The sequence below is a fragment of the Anas acuta genome, chromosome Z (genome assembly GCF_963932015.1).
Source record: "Anas acuta chromosome Z, bAnaAcu1.1, whole genome shotgun sequence".
Lineage (NCBI taxonomy): Eukaryota > Metazoa > Chordata > Aves > Anseriformes > Anatidae > Anas > Anas acuta.
In genome coordinates, this window is record NC_089017.1 from 4,512,450 (window position 1) to 4,529,179 (window position 16,730).

At 45.5% G+C, this 16,730-nt stretch overlaps 2 protein-coding genes across 6 annotated transcripts in view; one reads left to right on the plus strand and one right to left on the minus strand.

Annotated features, from left to right (window-relative positions):
- FAM219A (family with sequence similarity 219 member A) overlaps positions 1 to 10,548 on the minus strand; it is a 96,287-nt gene extending 85,739 nt beyond the window's left edge. Inside the window, exon 1 of one of the 3 annotated variants that reach the window (XM_068667939.1) lies at positions 10,325 to 10,548. In XM_068667939.1, coding sequence (XP_068524040.1) covers positions 10,325 to 10,351 — 27 coding nt within the window. In that variant the 5' untranslated portion in view covers positions 10,352 to 10,548. Of the gene's footprint in view, positions 1 to 10,291 lie in introns of all 3 variants that reach the window. The other 2 variants (XM_068667938.1, XM_068667937.1) reach the window with 2 other exon arrangements.
- A 65-nt stretch (positions 10,549 to 10,613) lies between these two features.
- The window catches only part of DNAI1 (dynein axonemal intermediate chain 1), a 137,192-nt gene continuing 131,075 nt past the window's right edge, over positions 10,614 to 16,730 (plus strand). For 2 of the 3 annotated variants that reach the window (XM_068667934.1, XM_068667936.1), the window contains exon 1: positions 10,614 to 10,706. In XM_068667934.1, the coding sequence (XP_068524035.1) occupies positions 10,674 to 10,706 (33 nt within the window). In that variant the 5' untranslated portion in view covers positions 10,614 to 10,673. Of the gene's footprint in view, positions 10,707 to 10,773; positions 10,994 to 16,730 lie in introns of those variants that run through there. The other variant, XM_068667935.1, reaches the window with a different exon arrangement.

The following is a 16,730-nucleotide window of genomic DNA, read 5'->3' on the forward strand; positions in this document are numbered from 1 at the left end:
GCTAGTAATTCCCTGTGATGTTAATGAGTTTTGAATTTATGCAAAGTCTCACGGCAGGTTCTTCCGCAATATCAACCAGCCTCCATACCAATGGGAAATACCTGTGGTAAAAAAACATTTAGCTTTCTCCCAGCTATTCATTAATAAGGCAAGCCAGACTTCAGTAGCCATTTGAAAATCTCTCAAAAGCAAACAAACAACAAAAAAAAATCCACACCAAAACAACTGGCCTGGAAAGAAGCAGCCAACAAGGAAATGCATCAGGACTTGTTTTTGGGTTCCTATGTAGCTATTAAAAAACAAAAAAACTCACAACATGTCTTATAATTCTGACTAGTCTTCCACAGAAAACAAGCCAGAAAACAAAATGAAGTGCTTGACCCTCAAACCAAATAAGAACATTTGCCAGAGCTATCAGGACTTTATGCAGTCAAGAAGAATAAACTCATAATCAGGTGTGGACTTGGAAGTTGGGAAGTCTGAAGGCTTAACACATAATTTCTCTACTCATTTTAGCAAAATTATCGATGGTCACTTAGCATTACAGCCATTGCCAAACTGCCACAGCTTATTAAGAAAAAAAAAAAAGCAAACTTTTTGCTCATGAAACGGAATCACAGAACCATAGAACAGGCAAGGAAAGTAAGTAAGCCAGCAAACACAAGTCTCTCATGCCAGCATGAGCACCTTGTGCCTCTCCAGCTAGGATTTTGCTAGTGCATTGACCACTTCTGGACAGCACCTCTACAGAGGCACATTTGTACTAAATATTGCTTCTAGGGCTAATCATATGGACAATCAAGGGAAAACATTGGCACTATTAGAGTCTACATTGTGGATTACTAGATTACAGAGCAGAGTTGAAAACAGAGCCGGTGCCTTGGCAACACTAGCACATACATCCTCCATCTCACGCCCAGACTGATCAATGACCAGAATTCCTAGTCACTGAAAAGAGTTTGTCTATATATATTCCACATTTGTCAAACTGAGACAGCCTATAGCCACAAACCAAGCAGCAAGCTTCACACCTCTGCAAATTAAAACAAAAGCACCTGCAGATTCCCGGAGTGTAACACCAGTGAACCTGCTGAGACAAACATTTTTTGCTGGGTTGCTCTCAACCTAAAGATTTTTTTTCCCCCAAATCCAGAAATTAACCTTAAAGAATTTAATGCTGCAAATACAGAACCTTAGTGTTAATAAAAGCTCACGTCTGACATTTCCCACTGCAGCATGAGGAAACTTTTTCTGAAGAAGCATGGCTTATAAATTACACGTAGCTACATAATCCAAATGAAGCATTCTCCCATAACCAGATAATCTCTTTATAATAATTCTTACATGCACAGCATGGATCATCTCGGTTATTTTCACAATCACTTTGCCCCAGTTTTTGCAAGAGCTACACGACATTCTTTTCATGGAGAAGTGCTTTTGTGATATGCTGGATAAAGCATATCCACTGAAGGGTTTGGCTCTGCTGGAATAGCTGAAAAGAAGTAGTATGTCTTTTTACCCCATCGCTGCAGCAGGAGAATCACTAGTGCTTTGAAGAATTCCAGACTGTCCATTCAGGCCCTGTATTAACATCCCAAAGTAGCAATTCATGCAGGTTCAACCTCAGTGCAAGTATCCTAACACATTCACAAGAAAGGTAGGACTTCCTGTAACTCCTTTGCCATACCCATTCCCCTCAATCCCAGTTTGGTGACCAAAACTGGAATCTAAACCCAACTCTTGACATAAGCAGATATACAGAAATTGCGTCACACTAGCTAGAAGTTTCCCCCAGGATTATCAGCTGCCAACAACCCAATGCAAAGTGCAGCTTTTACATGCTCCAGCAGGCTAGGTGACCTCCATCTTTAAAGCCTGTGAACATGCTGTTCCTACAGCTATTCTCAGGGCTGCTATTGGATTATTATTTTTTTCTCTTAGATAGAGAATGGTTACAGAGATCTAGACAGACCCACAGACCTGAAAGTGGTTGGCAGGGAGAAAAGGGGATAGTTAAATCTTCCCCTGGACTGCATTGTAATTCTGCTGCAAAATTGCCTGGAGTTTAGGAATCCTAAACTTAGAAAAGCGTTTTTCCTCCTGCTTCCATATCAGGTAGATCCTATGAAACACTTGTTAAACATTTATCACTTGCACAACTAACTGAAAACCTTTTCACTTCACTGTTGTTCCACCTTTTATTAAACAGCTTAAATCATAGAATCTCAAGACTCATTCCAGATCAGAGTCCAAATATTCTGCCTCTCTCCTGCAGCTTCTCTCGAAGGATGTTGTATTTGGCTTTCTTTTATTCCACATCTATCCCAAACACAGCCACTATGAGAACCAAGGTTCAGGCACCGTGCCTTCCCTTTTCTTTCAAACTAAATTAACATGTGCCACCATTAGGGCTCAGTGCTATGTCTAAAAATGCAATGGCATTTTGATGACCCTGGCTGTGCTTCCATTTTGCCAGTGGAACAAAGCAGCCCCCCAACAACGGCAAGGGGAAGCAGAGGGGAAGCTGTGCCACAGGAACACTCACTGTACATTTGTCCTTACCTGAGACCCCTTGTGAAGATGGCACAGGCCATGCTGGTAAGGGTGAACTGTCACTTGTTTTGTTCCATCGGTATGATTACCAGCTAAGACCCCTTTCCATGCCCCAGACAACAGAGCAGGGCCTGCAGGAACCCTGTGTGTGCGTGGTGCTCATCCACAGGGACTTCTCTAGCCACCAGAGATGACGTATTTTCTATCTGCATCATGTGCACGTGGATGAGAAGAAAATCATGCTTTCACACAGAAGAGCGTATTGCTTTTAGAAGCATCAGTCACAAGATCCTGCCAGACAGCAGATTTAAATGCAGTCTCTGGTCAGGAACATTCCCACTTGGTTTTTCCTTTCAATGAACAGCATGCTCCCCATGCAACGCAGACAGCTCTTCCTCCCTCTCTCATTTCTCAGGTCGATCTGTTCAGACAGTTCCTTGGATGTTCAGGTTCTGCAGACTTCAGAAACAATTTTAGAAGTTGTCCTTTACCACACCCCAACCTACTTGCAGCTACGGAGCACAATACAAGTTTCAGAGTAAAAGTTAAACCCCACAATCAGGATACTACCACAGGTAGTACGCTCCTCTACTACCATTTCAACCACTGCAGGTGAAGCCCTTCAAACTCAAACAGGCCACTGGTAAGACTTAGAGGTTTTTGGGTGGATTTGAATCCCCTTATCTCCTCATCTCTAACAGAATTAGACCTGTGCGCTCTAAGAAGTTGTGATCCTAAAACTAGCTTGGCTAAAAACACGGGAGGGTCTTTGACACGGGGACAGAAACCATGGTTTGCTCTCACCTGGGGCTGCATATGAACAAAAACCGAGACAAGACACAGCTCATTTGAATACAAGTATACTACATCATTAACCTACATTCCCATGTAATCAGCAAAACGCACAAGACAGAGAGAAACGGAGAGCATTAGAATATCACTGCCGTGCCTGCGTTCTTAGGAAAAGAGACTGTCTACAGGATTTATTACACTGAATGCTGCAGAGCCCAAAAGGTCAGCTGCTCGTATTAATGAATCCTAGCTCAGGAAGGACACTGATGAGATAGTGAGAGAAACAGTGTCAGACAAGCATGAGATGACACATCATGCCATGCCCAGAGAAAAAGGATTTGTGTCTGAGGGCCCTGAATGCAGATGGAGACCGAAATCTGACAGAAAAGATCCAACAGTCTTTTCTGGAAGCAACCTTTCAGAAGTGGGTGAGCAAAGCAGTACCCAAACAGCTGATGAGAAAGGTTTGATCAACCTACTAAAGCACAGGGCGGAGTCTAAAAGAAGTGGTCCAGCAGGCTGTGTTACAGGACTTTCCATCAAGAGTTACTCGGTGGCTAGTTATTTGATGTCCTGACCTATACTACAGCTTTATTTAGGCTTTTTCCACTAACTCCAGACAGACACTTCGTCAACCTCTGTAATAAAGCAGCAGATTCACAGAACTTAGCAAGTTCAGTAAAGAACTTAAAAACTTTCTAGCAAAATAACTTGCTTACAAGCAGCAGCTGCATCTTCACTAGACAGCTTGCCAATACCACAGGAGTAGCTCTAAGACATAAATAATGCTCTCCCTTTTACTTTCTGGATAATAAGTAAGGTCTTGCACATTGGGGTGAAGAGAATGCATCTCACTAGCTCATCTTCAGAGACACAACAGTCTTCTCTACAAGAGAATACCTTCAGCTTTACTAATGAAAACAGCAAACTTCTCAGTCCATATCCAAGAGGACTTCACAACCCACTAAGTAAAAGCATGTAGGGTACAGCCAGCATATGCTGCGTGTATTTAAGGGAGCATTTCTCCCCAAAGAAGTGATGAGCCTTGTTATCCTGTGAATTCATAGTGGGTAAGTCCCAAAGCCATGCAGGCTCCCCAGCAGGCTCTCTTCAAAACTGAAGAAAATTTCCACCTATGATTTTATTCACTCCAACTCCCTGTCCTCGGGGTCAAAGCTGAGAAGCGAATGCTTGCCTTTTATTACATGCTCAAAAACGGGCACTGATCCACTGAACAATGTTACAATTTAAACCTCAGGAAGAAGAATAATGGTCAGGAGGACTACACAGGGTTAGAGCAGGAGCTGACGGATTTACTCGTTGCAAGTGGCTGCATCACCAAGACGTCAATTTTAGTGACAGATTCTGAATAACCCCACCGGGACCTTATATTCAAAATGGTGCAAGGCTTCACAGAAGATACACGGTGCGTGCAGCGTGGGGTGAAAGCGCAGACACATTTCTGCAGACTGTCTGTGTAAAGTGACAGATAATTGATCTGAATAGAAGCAGAAAGACAACTGCTCCAGCCAAGGTCTTAAAATGTCTGGAAAAACCAGGCACACCATGGTGACTGACTGAACCCCTGCTGTGCCTTTAGCCAGCTCCCCGCTTACCTCCCACCCCACAGGTAAGGCCAGCTGTAGGGTCCCCTCCTCTTTTCTTATCAAGTTCAATCTTCAGTTGGACAGCCAGGAAGAGGCAGCTCCAGGGAGGCCACATATGCCCTACAGCCCTGCGGGTGAGCAGAGAGTTTTCTCTGAATGAAGGCTTGCAGAATTGAAGGCACACGTTGTTTTCTTCTCTTGCCCTGGCATTTTGCTCACCTTGTCTGCTTCCTTACAGCCCTACCGTTACTGCTGGCAGAGAGAGCGTATGGCTATTTCCGTACCACGAGCTGGTGTCTGAGTAGATATTAATGTTGAGCTACGGATAACAAGCTCCTGGGAGGTATGGAAGAATCCCTAGAGGAGGCTGTGCAGGTTTAATTCTTCATTAAGTTCACAGTGCCCCTTTTTAAACACCTTTCTTTGCTCGTGAAGGGATCTCCCAACATGACTGACAGAAGAACTACGTTTAAGATTTTGTGCAAAGAAGTGAAAAAGTGGAAGCAGCCTGCAGAGCCAGCGCTCCCGCACCCTTTGGCAGCGGCAGCCGCATCCCTCAGCACAGCCTGTGCTAGAATAACTTCCTGAGCTCTTCCATGGCCTGGGGAAAAAAGAAGATTGCTCCTGTACCTCTGCACCATGGGCCTGGTACAATACGGGGGACAACAACCATGACAGAACCAAAGTATTCAGGGAGATCACTCTTAAGACTCCGGCTATAAATGACACCGCAGCACATCAAGTCAGGTTGTATAACTGAAAGAAGCACCACCTGAAATAGAAATATTTCAGAACTTGTAGCACTGAGCCATTACAAGTCCCATGTACTGCAGGCATTTACAAAACATATAGCTCTGTAACCCCTGGGCTACATTACCATGAATATACATAGGGATGACATTTTCATTTTAGAAGCTTTTTCCTTCTAGAGAGATGAGTTTCTTGTCTAGCTGCACTTGAGACCTAATGTTACATTAACATACCATTTCTAAGCCCTACAGGTATAACCTTTCTTTTTGAGTGGTAGTAACTCTTGCTTTTCTATTTTCAGGTTCTCCCTTATTTTAGAGATGCATCAGGCAAAACAAAAAAGACCTTAAAACACAGCACAACTTCCCTAACAGGAGACGGTCAATATTTCCAAAAGCTAACAATGCAGATTTTATAAGCATGCTGAATGCTCATGCTGTCTGCTGACTGAAATTATAGTTCATTTTTGAAAAACTAAGTACCCAGTATATAGAAACCAAAAACAGGAAAAAAAAGATATTTTCAAGAAAAGGTGCGTGGAAATGCAACTTCTGCATCTTTGAGTTTTCCAGAAATGTTGCACCTCCAGGATCAGCGTGGATTCAGCATCTCAACTAGAGAGCCATCAGCATCACTGCAGGACGTGCCCAATTGAAATCCTTTGGTCAGCATTAGCAGTCACAACTCGGGCTGCCAACCCAATGCTCCACAGCATGGCAAACCTCTGAGAGGAACCAGCCCAGCCACAACACTTCAGAAGTAGATATAAGGACCATTGGCCCAATTTCTCTGCAAAGAATTCAATTTTTCAAGCAGGTGGAGAACTGGGAAATTAAAATATTGTGTTCCAGCTGCCACTTCCAGAAATCAAGCCAAAGTCTCAGCAGTTTGTGGAAAAGCTCCTCTGAAGCTGCTGCATTTTGGCAGGTGCTTTTTCCTCAGGAAAAGCGGTACTGATGCCATGTGGGCAAATGCACTTTTATTCTACTTGCATTTCCGTGCTAAGAACAGCAACTGCCTGCGTTACCGTACAGGAACGATGTGCGATCCAACACTGTCATCTGTCAGTTTGCCACCATACACCAGCCGGGCTCAGGAGGGTTTCCACATTCTGCCAAAATTCAAGATACAACCTCACTGCACTGGGCTTGGTACATTCCATTCTAACAGAAATAGGAAGGATTTTGCAGGAGTTTAGCCAACACAACAAGCTTCTAAGTCATGGGAAGAGTGTGTAGTGAAGTTCCTCTGCTGAACTTTTGTTAGGATAGGTCCGCATGTAACTACAGGCTGCCCCATTCCTACTCCAGACTATTTTAATGCACTTGGTCTGGGGCATCTTCACTGGGCAAATGTCCCTTCACTTCTCCCTCTGTTTAACACCTACCTCTGCAACAAGAATGAAGTGTTATCAATCCTTCCATAAAAAAAAAAAAAGCAATTGGAGAAAACAAGCCCACACCAATCATCACAACAATGTAACAAAAGGCTTGCAGTGTTTCTCTAGTTGCAAGTTAACATATCAAACCCCAGCCACATCAAAGACAGCTACCCATAGAGCGAAAGTGTCCCAGAAATACCATCTATCAGGCCTTATCACATCACGCACCCCAGCTCTGTTGGAACTTGGCTCTCTCTGAAACTAACCTGCTGCCCAGCAGCTACTGAAGAAATCCCTTTTTGTGGGGAAGGATCAGAAGGATCGTGACCAGGCAGAGATCAAAGAGAAATTAAGTAGAACAGAGTTTCCACAGTTGAGCTTGCATCACGTTGATAGGAAACATATGATATTAAGTATTAGGAGTAAACAAGACCCCAGGAAAATGAGTATATTAATTAACTTGAAGGGGCAGATACTCTGGGGATGGAAGTCAAGAGCCACCAGTATCCAAGACAGGAAATCAGAATCAAAACCACTCCAATCTTATAGAAAGATGCCACATGTGCGTTCCAGAAGGAATGTGTACTGAATTGCATCACCGTATCAAGACATGCAGAATAATACATCTTGCAGAGACGTGAAACACTGGGCCTTGTCCTGCCCTATGACTTGTCAGTGTTGATCCAAGTTCTGTAGGGCATCCTGTCCATTTCTCTGCAACAAATCCCTCTCGTTAAGTCCTGCACTGAACCTTCTCTTGGGTCAGCATTTCTCATAATCCGTGTTTGCAGAATCAAGGCAGCTTGTCTGACTTGGTGTTTCTTATCCAAACAGGCTGAAGGAAATGACTGCCCACCCTCCTAGCTCCAAAACACTGCAGTTGATGAGAAGGTTATGGGAATCATAACAGAGCTGGCCAGCACACAGCCTGCAGAACAAATACTTCTCTGCTCGGCAACACAACCCCTGACCAACCCCATTACTAGCTTGGAGCAGCTTGCAGCAACCAGAGATCCCACCAGGCTTTGTCGGAGCAAGCGATACTCCGCACAGCTCCAGTCAGGTGCTGCCCTTAGCCTTGCACTAAGACACCAACACAACCCTTTGCCAGACATGAGACAAGGCTCCCCCTCCAGACACATTTGAATTTTAAGGAATTGGGCAAAAAGTCATAGATGGGCCAAGTACTCTGTCCCTGCTCAGCAAATACAGTAGTGTGAGTGTCATGATGCATGCTGCGTGGACACCAGACATTAGCGCAGAACCACTGCAAAGGAACCTCTGGAGGTCACCTGCTCCAAGCCCCAGCTCAAGCAGTGCCACCCTGGCACTGCTGCCCAGGAGGCTTTTGACACCTCCCAAGATGGGAGACTTGTGCTTGGCAAAAATACACACCAGTAGGGCATGGAACAAGTCCACATCAGCTTGTATAGACAGGTTTATTTCCCCTACACGAGTTAGAAATTACAGAATCGAAGAACCACAAGAACAACCGAAAGCATTTTTACCATTTGTCAACTCTGTCACCCCTGACAGACAAAGGATCAACACTGTTAGTGGCAGGTTTGGATACTTATGGGATTAGAAACACTATGTTCTGAAAATGGCTTTCCTTAAGCATTTACCAGCTGTACTGATCTCTGAAGAGTTCTGGCTCTCATGTCACACCTGGAAAACAAGCTTCTACCTCAGCCCTTTAAATGGGGAAAACACTGCTAGACTCCTTCAGCCTTCAATTTTGCACACACCACTGTCCCTGCAACAGTGTGGAATTTGAAGCTTTTCCACTGAGGATAGGGAAAAAAAAACAATTCATGAGATGCACGGGTTATTTTGTACTTAAAAACATGGGATAGGGTAGGAAGGAAGGAGAGGAAGAGGAACAGGACAAGCAGTAGCTGCTACAGAACAACACAGCTGCACGGAGCAGCATTTGGCCACCCAAACAAACCACTACAAACCGCAGCCAGCTTCTGAACTGCAAGGAGCCTTACAAGCACCAGTCCCTGCGAGCCAGGCGCTGACCAGGAGCATCAAGCAGGTGGTGCCACTGGAAATGCTGTACCAGACTTGCTCCGTCCCATTCCCGAGACTGATGCCAGTATTCCCAGGTACATGCAGGAATCCCTCACCATCCACTCACTGCAGCAGTCCCTCGCATGCACGCATTTTTGCTATGAACTCCATTACTTAAAAATCAACAGAAACCATGAAGCACAGGGAAAAAACCTCCTTTAGCTGTGTTCAGAGTAATTTTTTTTAAATGCGTGAAATCCCTTTGTGAAATGTTCATAATTCGGGCAGCTGAGGAGGGGAAGGGAGCCTTCTGAAGCTTACTACCATTGCTGCGTGCCATACCATCCCACCCTGAGACAGCTGGGCTGCACCAAGTCACCTCCTCAGGTGCTGCCCACTCCGTCTATGCAAACGTGGATGCAAATACCATTTCCACCCCTTTACTCATACGCCCAACAAAATCCCATAAGAAACACCAACTGATTTGGGACGTATTTAAGAGATTTGGCTTTTTTGTCTGCCAAGAGCTCTTCCAAACTTGCTCGCCTCACTACTACACCCACTGCCTTCCCCAGCAGGTGTAACACGGGGCCACCTCGCCGTGCCCAACAAAACCTCACAGCAAGCACGCAACAAGTCCCCTCAGCTCGCGGGGACAGCTCTCCTCCCACCCCAAAGGCTACAAACCGAGGAACCGAACCATAAAAAAAGATCAGCCTGAAACTATTCCCACAATCTCTCAGCGAAGCTTTTCCAACCCGCCTGGAGACCACCCCCAACAAAGGAGCCCTCCTGCTCACAAGCCCATTTGGTGTGCCCTCGGTTTTTACACACACACAAACACACAGAAACACACACACACACCCCGGGGGCTGCCTGCAGCAAGCCCAGTGCCCCAAGCACGGCTCCCACCCACCCGTAGGATGCCGGGGGTGACCCGGGGGGGGGGGGTGCTCAGCCCCGTGCCCCCTCCCTGCCCCCATGCGGGGCACATTTCGGGGCAGCCCCCACCCCCCCACCCCCCCCACCCTCCGCCATGACACAGCAGGGGCCGGCCGTTATGTAACGGCCCCGGGGCCGGCTGGCTTTCCCCTCCCTAATCAATAACCCCAATCCCAAAAGGGGGGGGGGGTATGGGGCAGCAGGCAGCAGCCCAGCGGGTGCCTCCCGCCCCGCCCCGCCCGCCGCTCACCAGCGGCTGCATCTCAGCGCGCACGGCGGGCACCTGGAACCGGTCAATCTCCTCCATCATGGTGGCGGCGGGGCAGGGCGGTGCAGGACGAGGCAGGGCTGTGCAGGGCGGAGGGGGGGGGGGCGGCTCCCGGGGGCTGCTCCCGGCTCCTCCTGGCTCAGGCGCCCGCCGCCGCCGCCGCCCGCCGCAGCCTCATCGCCGCCGCCGTGACTCAGCCGCGCCGCTTCCGGGTCCGCCGCCACGCCCCGCCCCGCTCATTTGCATATTCATGAGGGGGAGGGGAAAATGGGAGAGGAGAAAGAGTGGGAGGGGGTGGCTGGGCGGCAGCACTTCCGGCGCGTTGCTATGGTTACCGGAATCAACTTCCGGTGGAGGGGGCGCCATGCCGGCTAAAGGGGGCGACAAGCAGCGGCAGGTAAGGGTGGTGCCGCCGTGACGTCACCCGCCCCCCCCACCCGGAGCCGTGACGTCATCCCCGAGCCGTGACGTCATCCCCGAAGCAGGGCTCGGGGGTGGAGGGCCTGGCGCCTTGGGGGGCACCTGGCTGAAGCAGCCACAGCGCCTGTTGTGCCAGGGCCTCGGGGCCTCCGAGAGGATAAGGCAAGGAGAGGGGGGCCCCGTGAGGTGCGCCCGCTGCACAGTGTTCCAGCCTAGATGATGAAGGTGTTTACGCTACAACCGTAAAACCCGTTAATAATGGCGGTATGGTCTGAGATTGGGATTCGATGCTTGCCCTAAATCCCAATTTCTCTTCTTTTTTCTTCTTACGATTTCCACATAAACATTTTTTCGGTCACTTTCAGTAACCGTCATCTCAAATATTCCAACATGGATAGGCTTTGATTCACATGTTAGTTGAAAAACTGAATTAACGTGCTGTAAAGGCATTCTTTAAAGTTCTTGAAACATCACAAACTGTTTAAACTCTTTTGGATTTTCGGCTTTTTGCATAACTTTAATTACAATTCCTTAAAATAATTTTAACGTGTCCCGTTCTGCCTTCCCTATATTTGTCTGTGCTGTTTCATCTGCTTTCATCGCCTGGAATATTCTTGCAGTGGAGGAGTTGTGTGAATCACTAGCCGGCTCTGGAGGCCAAAGGCTTTTGTCTCATTTTCACTCATTTAAAGTACAGCCCACGTCACCGGGGCTTGGAGAGTCACAGAGTAAGTGGCTGCACCTTTGCGCAACTCACTGCGCCATCGCGGCCCGATGAGTGGTATTTACTGGGGCCTGATGGCTGCTATACAAGTAATTGGTGAGTCAAGGTCTAGATCCCAATTCTTGTCAAGAAAATCTCTTTTGAAAACAAATGATTAAGGCCCTGCACTTGTGTCTCAGACACGTTCTTCCTCTCTGCCAGTCTTTGTAAAGAGGCACGAAACAAGCTTGCTGCTTGCCTGTGAGGCTGCTTTTTCTACTGAGCATCATTTCCATCGGCTTTCCGTCCTTGTCCCTTTCACTGCAAGCTCTATGCTCATAGAGCATAGCACTATGCTCTTTTCACCTGTCCCCGTGCTTTTCATTCCTCTCTTTCCCTTGTATTGCTTTGTTCTGCTCTGCCTCGTAGGTTTTTCATTGCTGACTGCTTTCCCTTTGAAAATTGTCTTCCTGAGATTGTGCTCAAAGCTGAGACAGTTACCTGAATGGTATCAGGTTCTTCCCTTTTGCCATGTGTCACTTCCAGTCCCTCCTTCGCTTTCATGGCTGTGGGCTCTTTGAGTGCTTTGTGATCAATTCTTTCTCTTTTTTTTTTCCCCTACAGGTGGCGGTTGCCTGCCCTTCTTCTGTCTTCTGCCTGTCTTGTATTTTCCCTCTTCTCTGACATGAGTCTCTTGCTTTCTTTCAGTCTTTATCTCTTTATCCCAGTGACTTCAGCCTCCAGTTCAATCTCCAACCAGCCGATGTCTTTTTCTTCTTCTTTGAATGGAATCTCTCAGATTCTTGGATGAAAATATGCCAAAAGCTGTCTGGCCGTCAGAGATAAAGGGGGTAGATGAAGTGAACTGGATTTCAGATGAATCGTTTGACTCGAGCTGAGCCTTAATTAGAAGCATCTTTAGACCATTGCTCTTGTATGTTTGGAGACATTAATAAGAAATGTTCCAGTGTTCAAAGTCTGTTAAAGTGATGAGGTATGCCCAGATCTTTGTGTTCCCAATGCAGCTTTCTAAATAATAAAACTTATGTATGCTATGTACTTCAATACCATCCTTCCTTTAAGGTCAGAAATTTGTTACACACAATTGAGCTCCACAGTGTTTTGGGAATGTGCAGAATTATGGAAAAGTATAAACCAATGACTCTGAATCAGACGGAAGTGAATGTAAGAATTAGACTCTTCGACTCCCCTGAAAATGAGGTTTTGAGTATGACATGCTGAAGCACAGTATTATTTTAAAAACAATGACTTGTGTGGCACATAAAAAGATGTGCAGAAAGTTGCTGATGGGGCAGGGGACAGCACCATGTTAGCCCTGTGTCATTCCTCTGCGTGGGTGGTGGTAGGAAGTGGCCAACGATTTCTGGATTTATAAAAACATTTTAAATGTGGTTATCAGGTATGCTGTTGGAAGTGTTGGTTATGCTGAATCCATCGTTCACTTTGTGGCTCTTCTCTTTGAGTGGAGTGCACCCTGAGCTGCTGTGTACCTCTGTGGCTGAGCCCACTGATTTGGCTATGGTTTCTTAATTGACATTGCATACACTTCTTTTTATTTGCAGCAAGTAAAATCAGACTGGGGGCACTTGCCAGATAGGGTGAACAGTGCTGTCAGCGACAGGTAACTTGTGCTGTGTCAGGAAAGCATCTGACTTTGGACAATGAGGCATTTCTAATTACACACCTGGGCTTGCACCCACGGACATGTCAGCGGCTTCTTTGCTGCTCACCAGGCTGTCAAGGAGAGACAAAGGGACCCCGTCCCAAAAAGTAGTCAGCAATCAGCTCTTACTTTTTGACAGCAAAGGTTTTTAAGGTGCCTGTTGGCTCTTAAAACATGCATTAAACCGTCCATGTAATATAAAATAAACACTTGGTTTACTGTCTCTCACAAAGCAGATTAAAAATATGTTGGCAAATAGTTCTTAAATTGGCATCCCTAGTGCGTGTAAATGGATGTCTGCCGCAGGGCAGGCAACGAGTCCCTCTGCTTTCTTTGGCTTTATTTCCATGCCGTGCTTCTCTGCTCATTGTGCGGAGTGGCGGTTTACTATTGAGACTGCTAAGATTCAAAACAAGAACAGAAAGCCAGCAGGAAGTTATTAAATGGCTTTACAGAAATGTCAAGCCCACTTCTCCTAATGATTCTCCTTCCCTCCTAGAATCCTTTAAGCAACTTTGTTCTTGTTTTTTTTCCCCGATTACATGTTAACCTTTGTGCTGCGCTGGAGAGGAAATGCGGATGATAATGCCTGTGCTCAGGAAGATAAAGTAAACTTAGCTGGAGCATTCTGTGATTGCTAAGCCTTGCAGTCAGATTGTCTCATGGTGACTGCTAGCACGGGGAGCAGAGATGCTGCAGGAATGTCTGTTTAATAATCTTAAAAAAATATAGTCTGGGTTTGTCATTGCCCTGTGATGAGTGTTTCATTAATACGTAATTGATTTTCAGCCCTTGGAAGATTTGCTTAATATGAACTGACAGTTCAGCTTTGCAGAGTAGTCAACCTGCATCATCCCTGCCCAATTTTCTGGTATTTTAGGTTTGATCTGGATTTGCAGATATGCTCAACTCACTTTACTCTTTCAATATAAGGAAACATTTCATGATTCTCAAGGAGTTACCCTGTAGTGGTGAGTCTGGCTCCTCACCTTGCTGTGTATGTGCAGTGACCAGTTGCAAGAGCGGGTCTGGAAAAGGTGGTCTAATCTGACAGTACAGGAGAAGGATGAGCTGCCCAGCAAAGGCTACAGCGAGGAACCTCATCCTGATGGAGGACAGCACACATGGTAGCATCACTGCATCTCCTACTTGAGTAGTCAGGGCAGGCCTTGGATCTGAATGTGAGCGGTGAACACATTTTCTCCTGAAGGATTTCTGTGGTCACGGATTGAGGGTTTGACCTGCTTCTTAAATGAACACTTGCTCTTGAGAGTAAACCTCTGCTTCCTAAAACACCAGGATGATTTATTTACCATCAGCACTGCCACTGACAGTTCAGAGGTTTCCTGCAGCAGAGGATGAAATAATTAAAAAGTAGGGCTACACAAAATACCTGTTGAGAAAGAGCCAGACAGGACTGGAAGCCAGATGACTTTGAAAAACCTTCAAAGGTTTTTCTATTTAGTCAAGAAAGCAGGTACTGAAAATTCTGTCTATTTAGTATAAAATCGGTTGATGAGTCTCAGATCAGCAATTAGCGGCTGTCATATCACCAACAAAAAGAGAGCAATAATCACTGTGCATAGAATAAGTAAGATTTACAAGACTTGCATGGATGGTCTTGTATGATTCTGTATTTTCTTCTTTTCTGGCCAAGCTGGAAGCACATTACTAGGGTGCTGAGGGCAAAACTTTCATCAAAGAGATACTGAAACTCTTTGATGCTTGCTCTCCCATTGCATGTTTCTGGGATGCAGAAATAGGATAGCTCTTCCTAAATACCAGCCTGGTAGTGCTTTTTTGATATGCAGCAATGCCCATTGGAGAGTGGTCAGTCATTTCTTCTTATTTTAAGAAGACTTGATTTTGCCTCTGTTTCCATCTCCTGATGGTTTGTCTGCATTAGAGGGAGCTGTGGCAAGGGAAAGGAAAATTAAATGGCAATTAAAGCATCACTTTTCAGCTATTTTCTCCCTTCAGCTGTGTCACACTGTTAGATTTCAGAATCTTTGCTGTAATACAGTCAATCTGTCTTCTGGTCTAGCTGATATCTGGCCCAGGGAGGAATTTCCAGGTGCTGCTGTCAGAAACAACTCCTGGAAGACAGGTCTGGAAAAGAACAGTCACTTGAGTTTTATATATCCTTAAGTATTACGACTGTTGTGGGCTTCTGATGTGTTTTTGCTGTGGGAACTACTCTAAGCTGTTCATTTATTTAACATAAGATGGGTATCAGAATAGAACATTTTTAGTGTGCATGGATTCTCACTTCAGCATTTTTCAGTGGAACAGTGGCACATGTCCCAGGGTGGTCTGAGTTATGAAGATGACCTGGAGGTGAGAAACTCCGTGCAACTCTTCTGTGCCTCCTACCTGTTCCTGAGTTCCCTAGCAACAATGTTTCCTTTTTTCCTAATATAGATTCCTTATAATTACTCGCACTCCTCTTCTTGTTAATTATTATTATTAAAGGCAGGTATAGTAGCACCATTTATTAGGAAGATTTATGAAGACTTTTGGTGCTTTCTGTGGCAAGATCTTACTCATTTTATACAGAATTTGCAAAAAATGTTCTTTGCTGGCTGTTTGTCTTAGGCTAGGTTTAAAAAAAAATCTAGATGCTGAACAACATAAACCAAAATACTAGTAGCAACTTACTGTTGAACTCTGCCCATGCTAGTAAGCCTGGGCGATGTTAAGTGAGGCAGGGAATGCACAAAAAAAAAGGTGTGTTATTATGTAATGAAGGCCGATATCGTAATGCTTGTGCCCAAAGGGTGAATTGAGGGTTGCCTCAGCAACCTTAATTCTTGCATTTTCTAACTTCTGAATACTTCTGTTTGAGATCCTAATAATAGCCTGTTAACTTTTCTTCTTCTGTAGCTGATTATACAATAGCAAAAATGTGCTTGAATTTTAGAGATGTGTATGAAGGCCAGTCCTTGTCATGAGCCTCTTGCTGGTGAATATATGACCATTATGCTGATTCACAGTTATAGTTTATTATTCATATGCCGGATGCACTCATGACCTCTCCCATGTTGTACAAACACTGTATAACCTGGAACAAAGAAATATTTGTCAGTGTGAAAGGTTTCCAGCTTAAATAATAGCATGTGGGTAACATATTGATGTAGTAAAAAGAAAAATGAGGGAACAGCGATCATCATTCTGGGCCTTGGTGGCAAGACACCAACTACGTGGGTGCTGTTGAGGACACTATAGCTCACGTGGCAGAGGATTTTTAAGGAAAGATGTGGGGAAGAACAGTGTGCTGATTTGGGAAAGATTTACAGGGAGCAGGAGCTTGCAAAAGAAATAACAAAAGGACCAAGCACAGACGTACCAAGGGAAAGGAACATCAGGGCTGCCTTTTCCAGCAATAAGCACAGCAGTAGGCTTTGTGCTATTACCTGAACTAGCAGGAAGTGTGAATGGTTTTGTATTCTTGACTGACCCATGTTTGTTCTCCACCTTGCTTCTTATGATAGCGTTAAGCAGACCCACTAGTTTTGGTGCATGTTCATTTTCTTGTCCTTGGTGTTTGGTGGTGGTGTGGAGAGTTGTTAGCACCTCGGGTCCTTCACTGGGGACAATAAGGTGTCCGTGCTGAT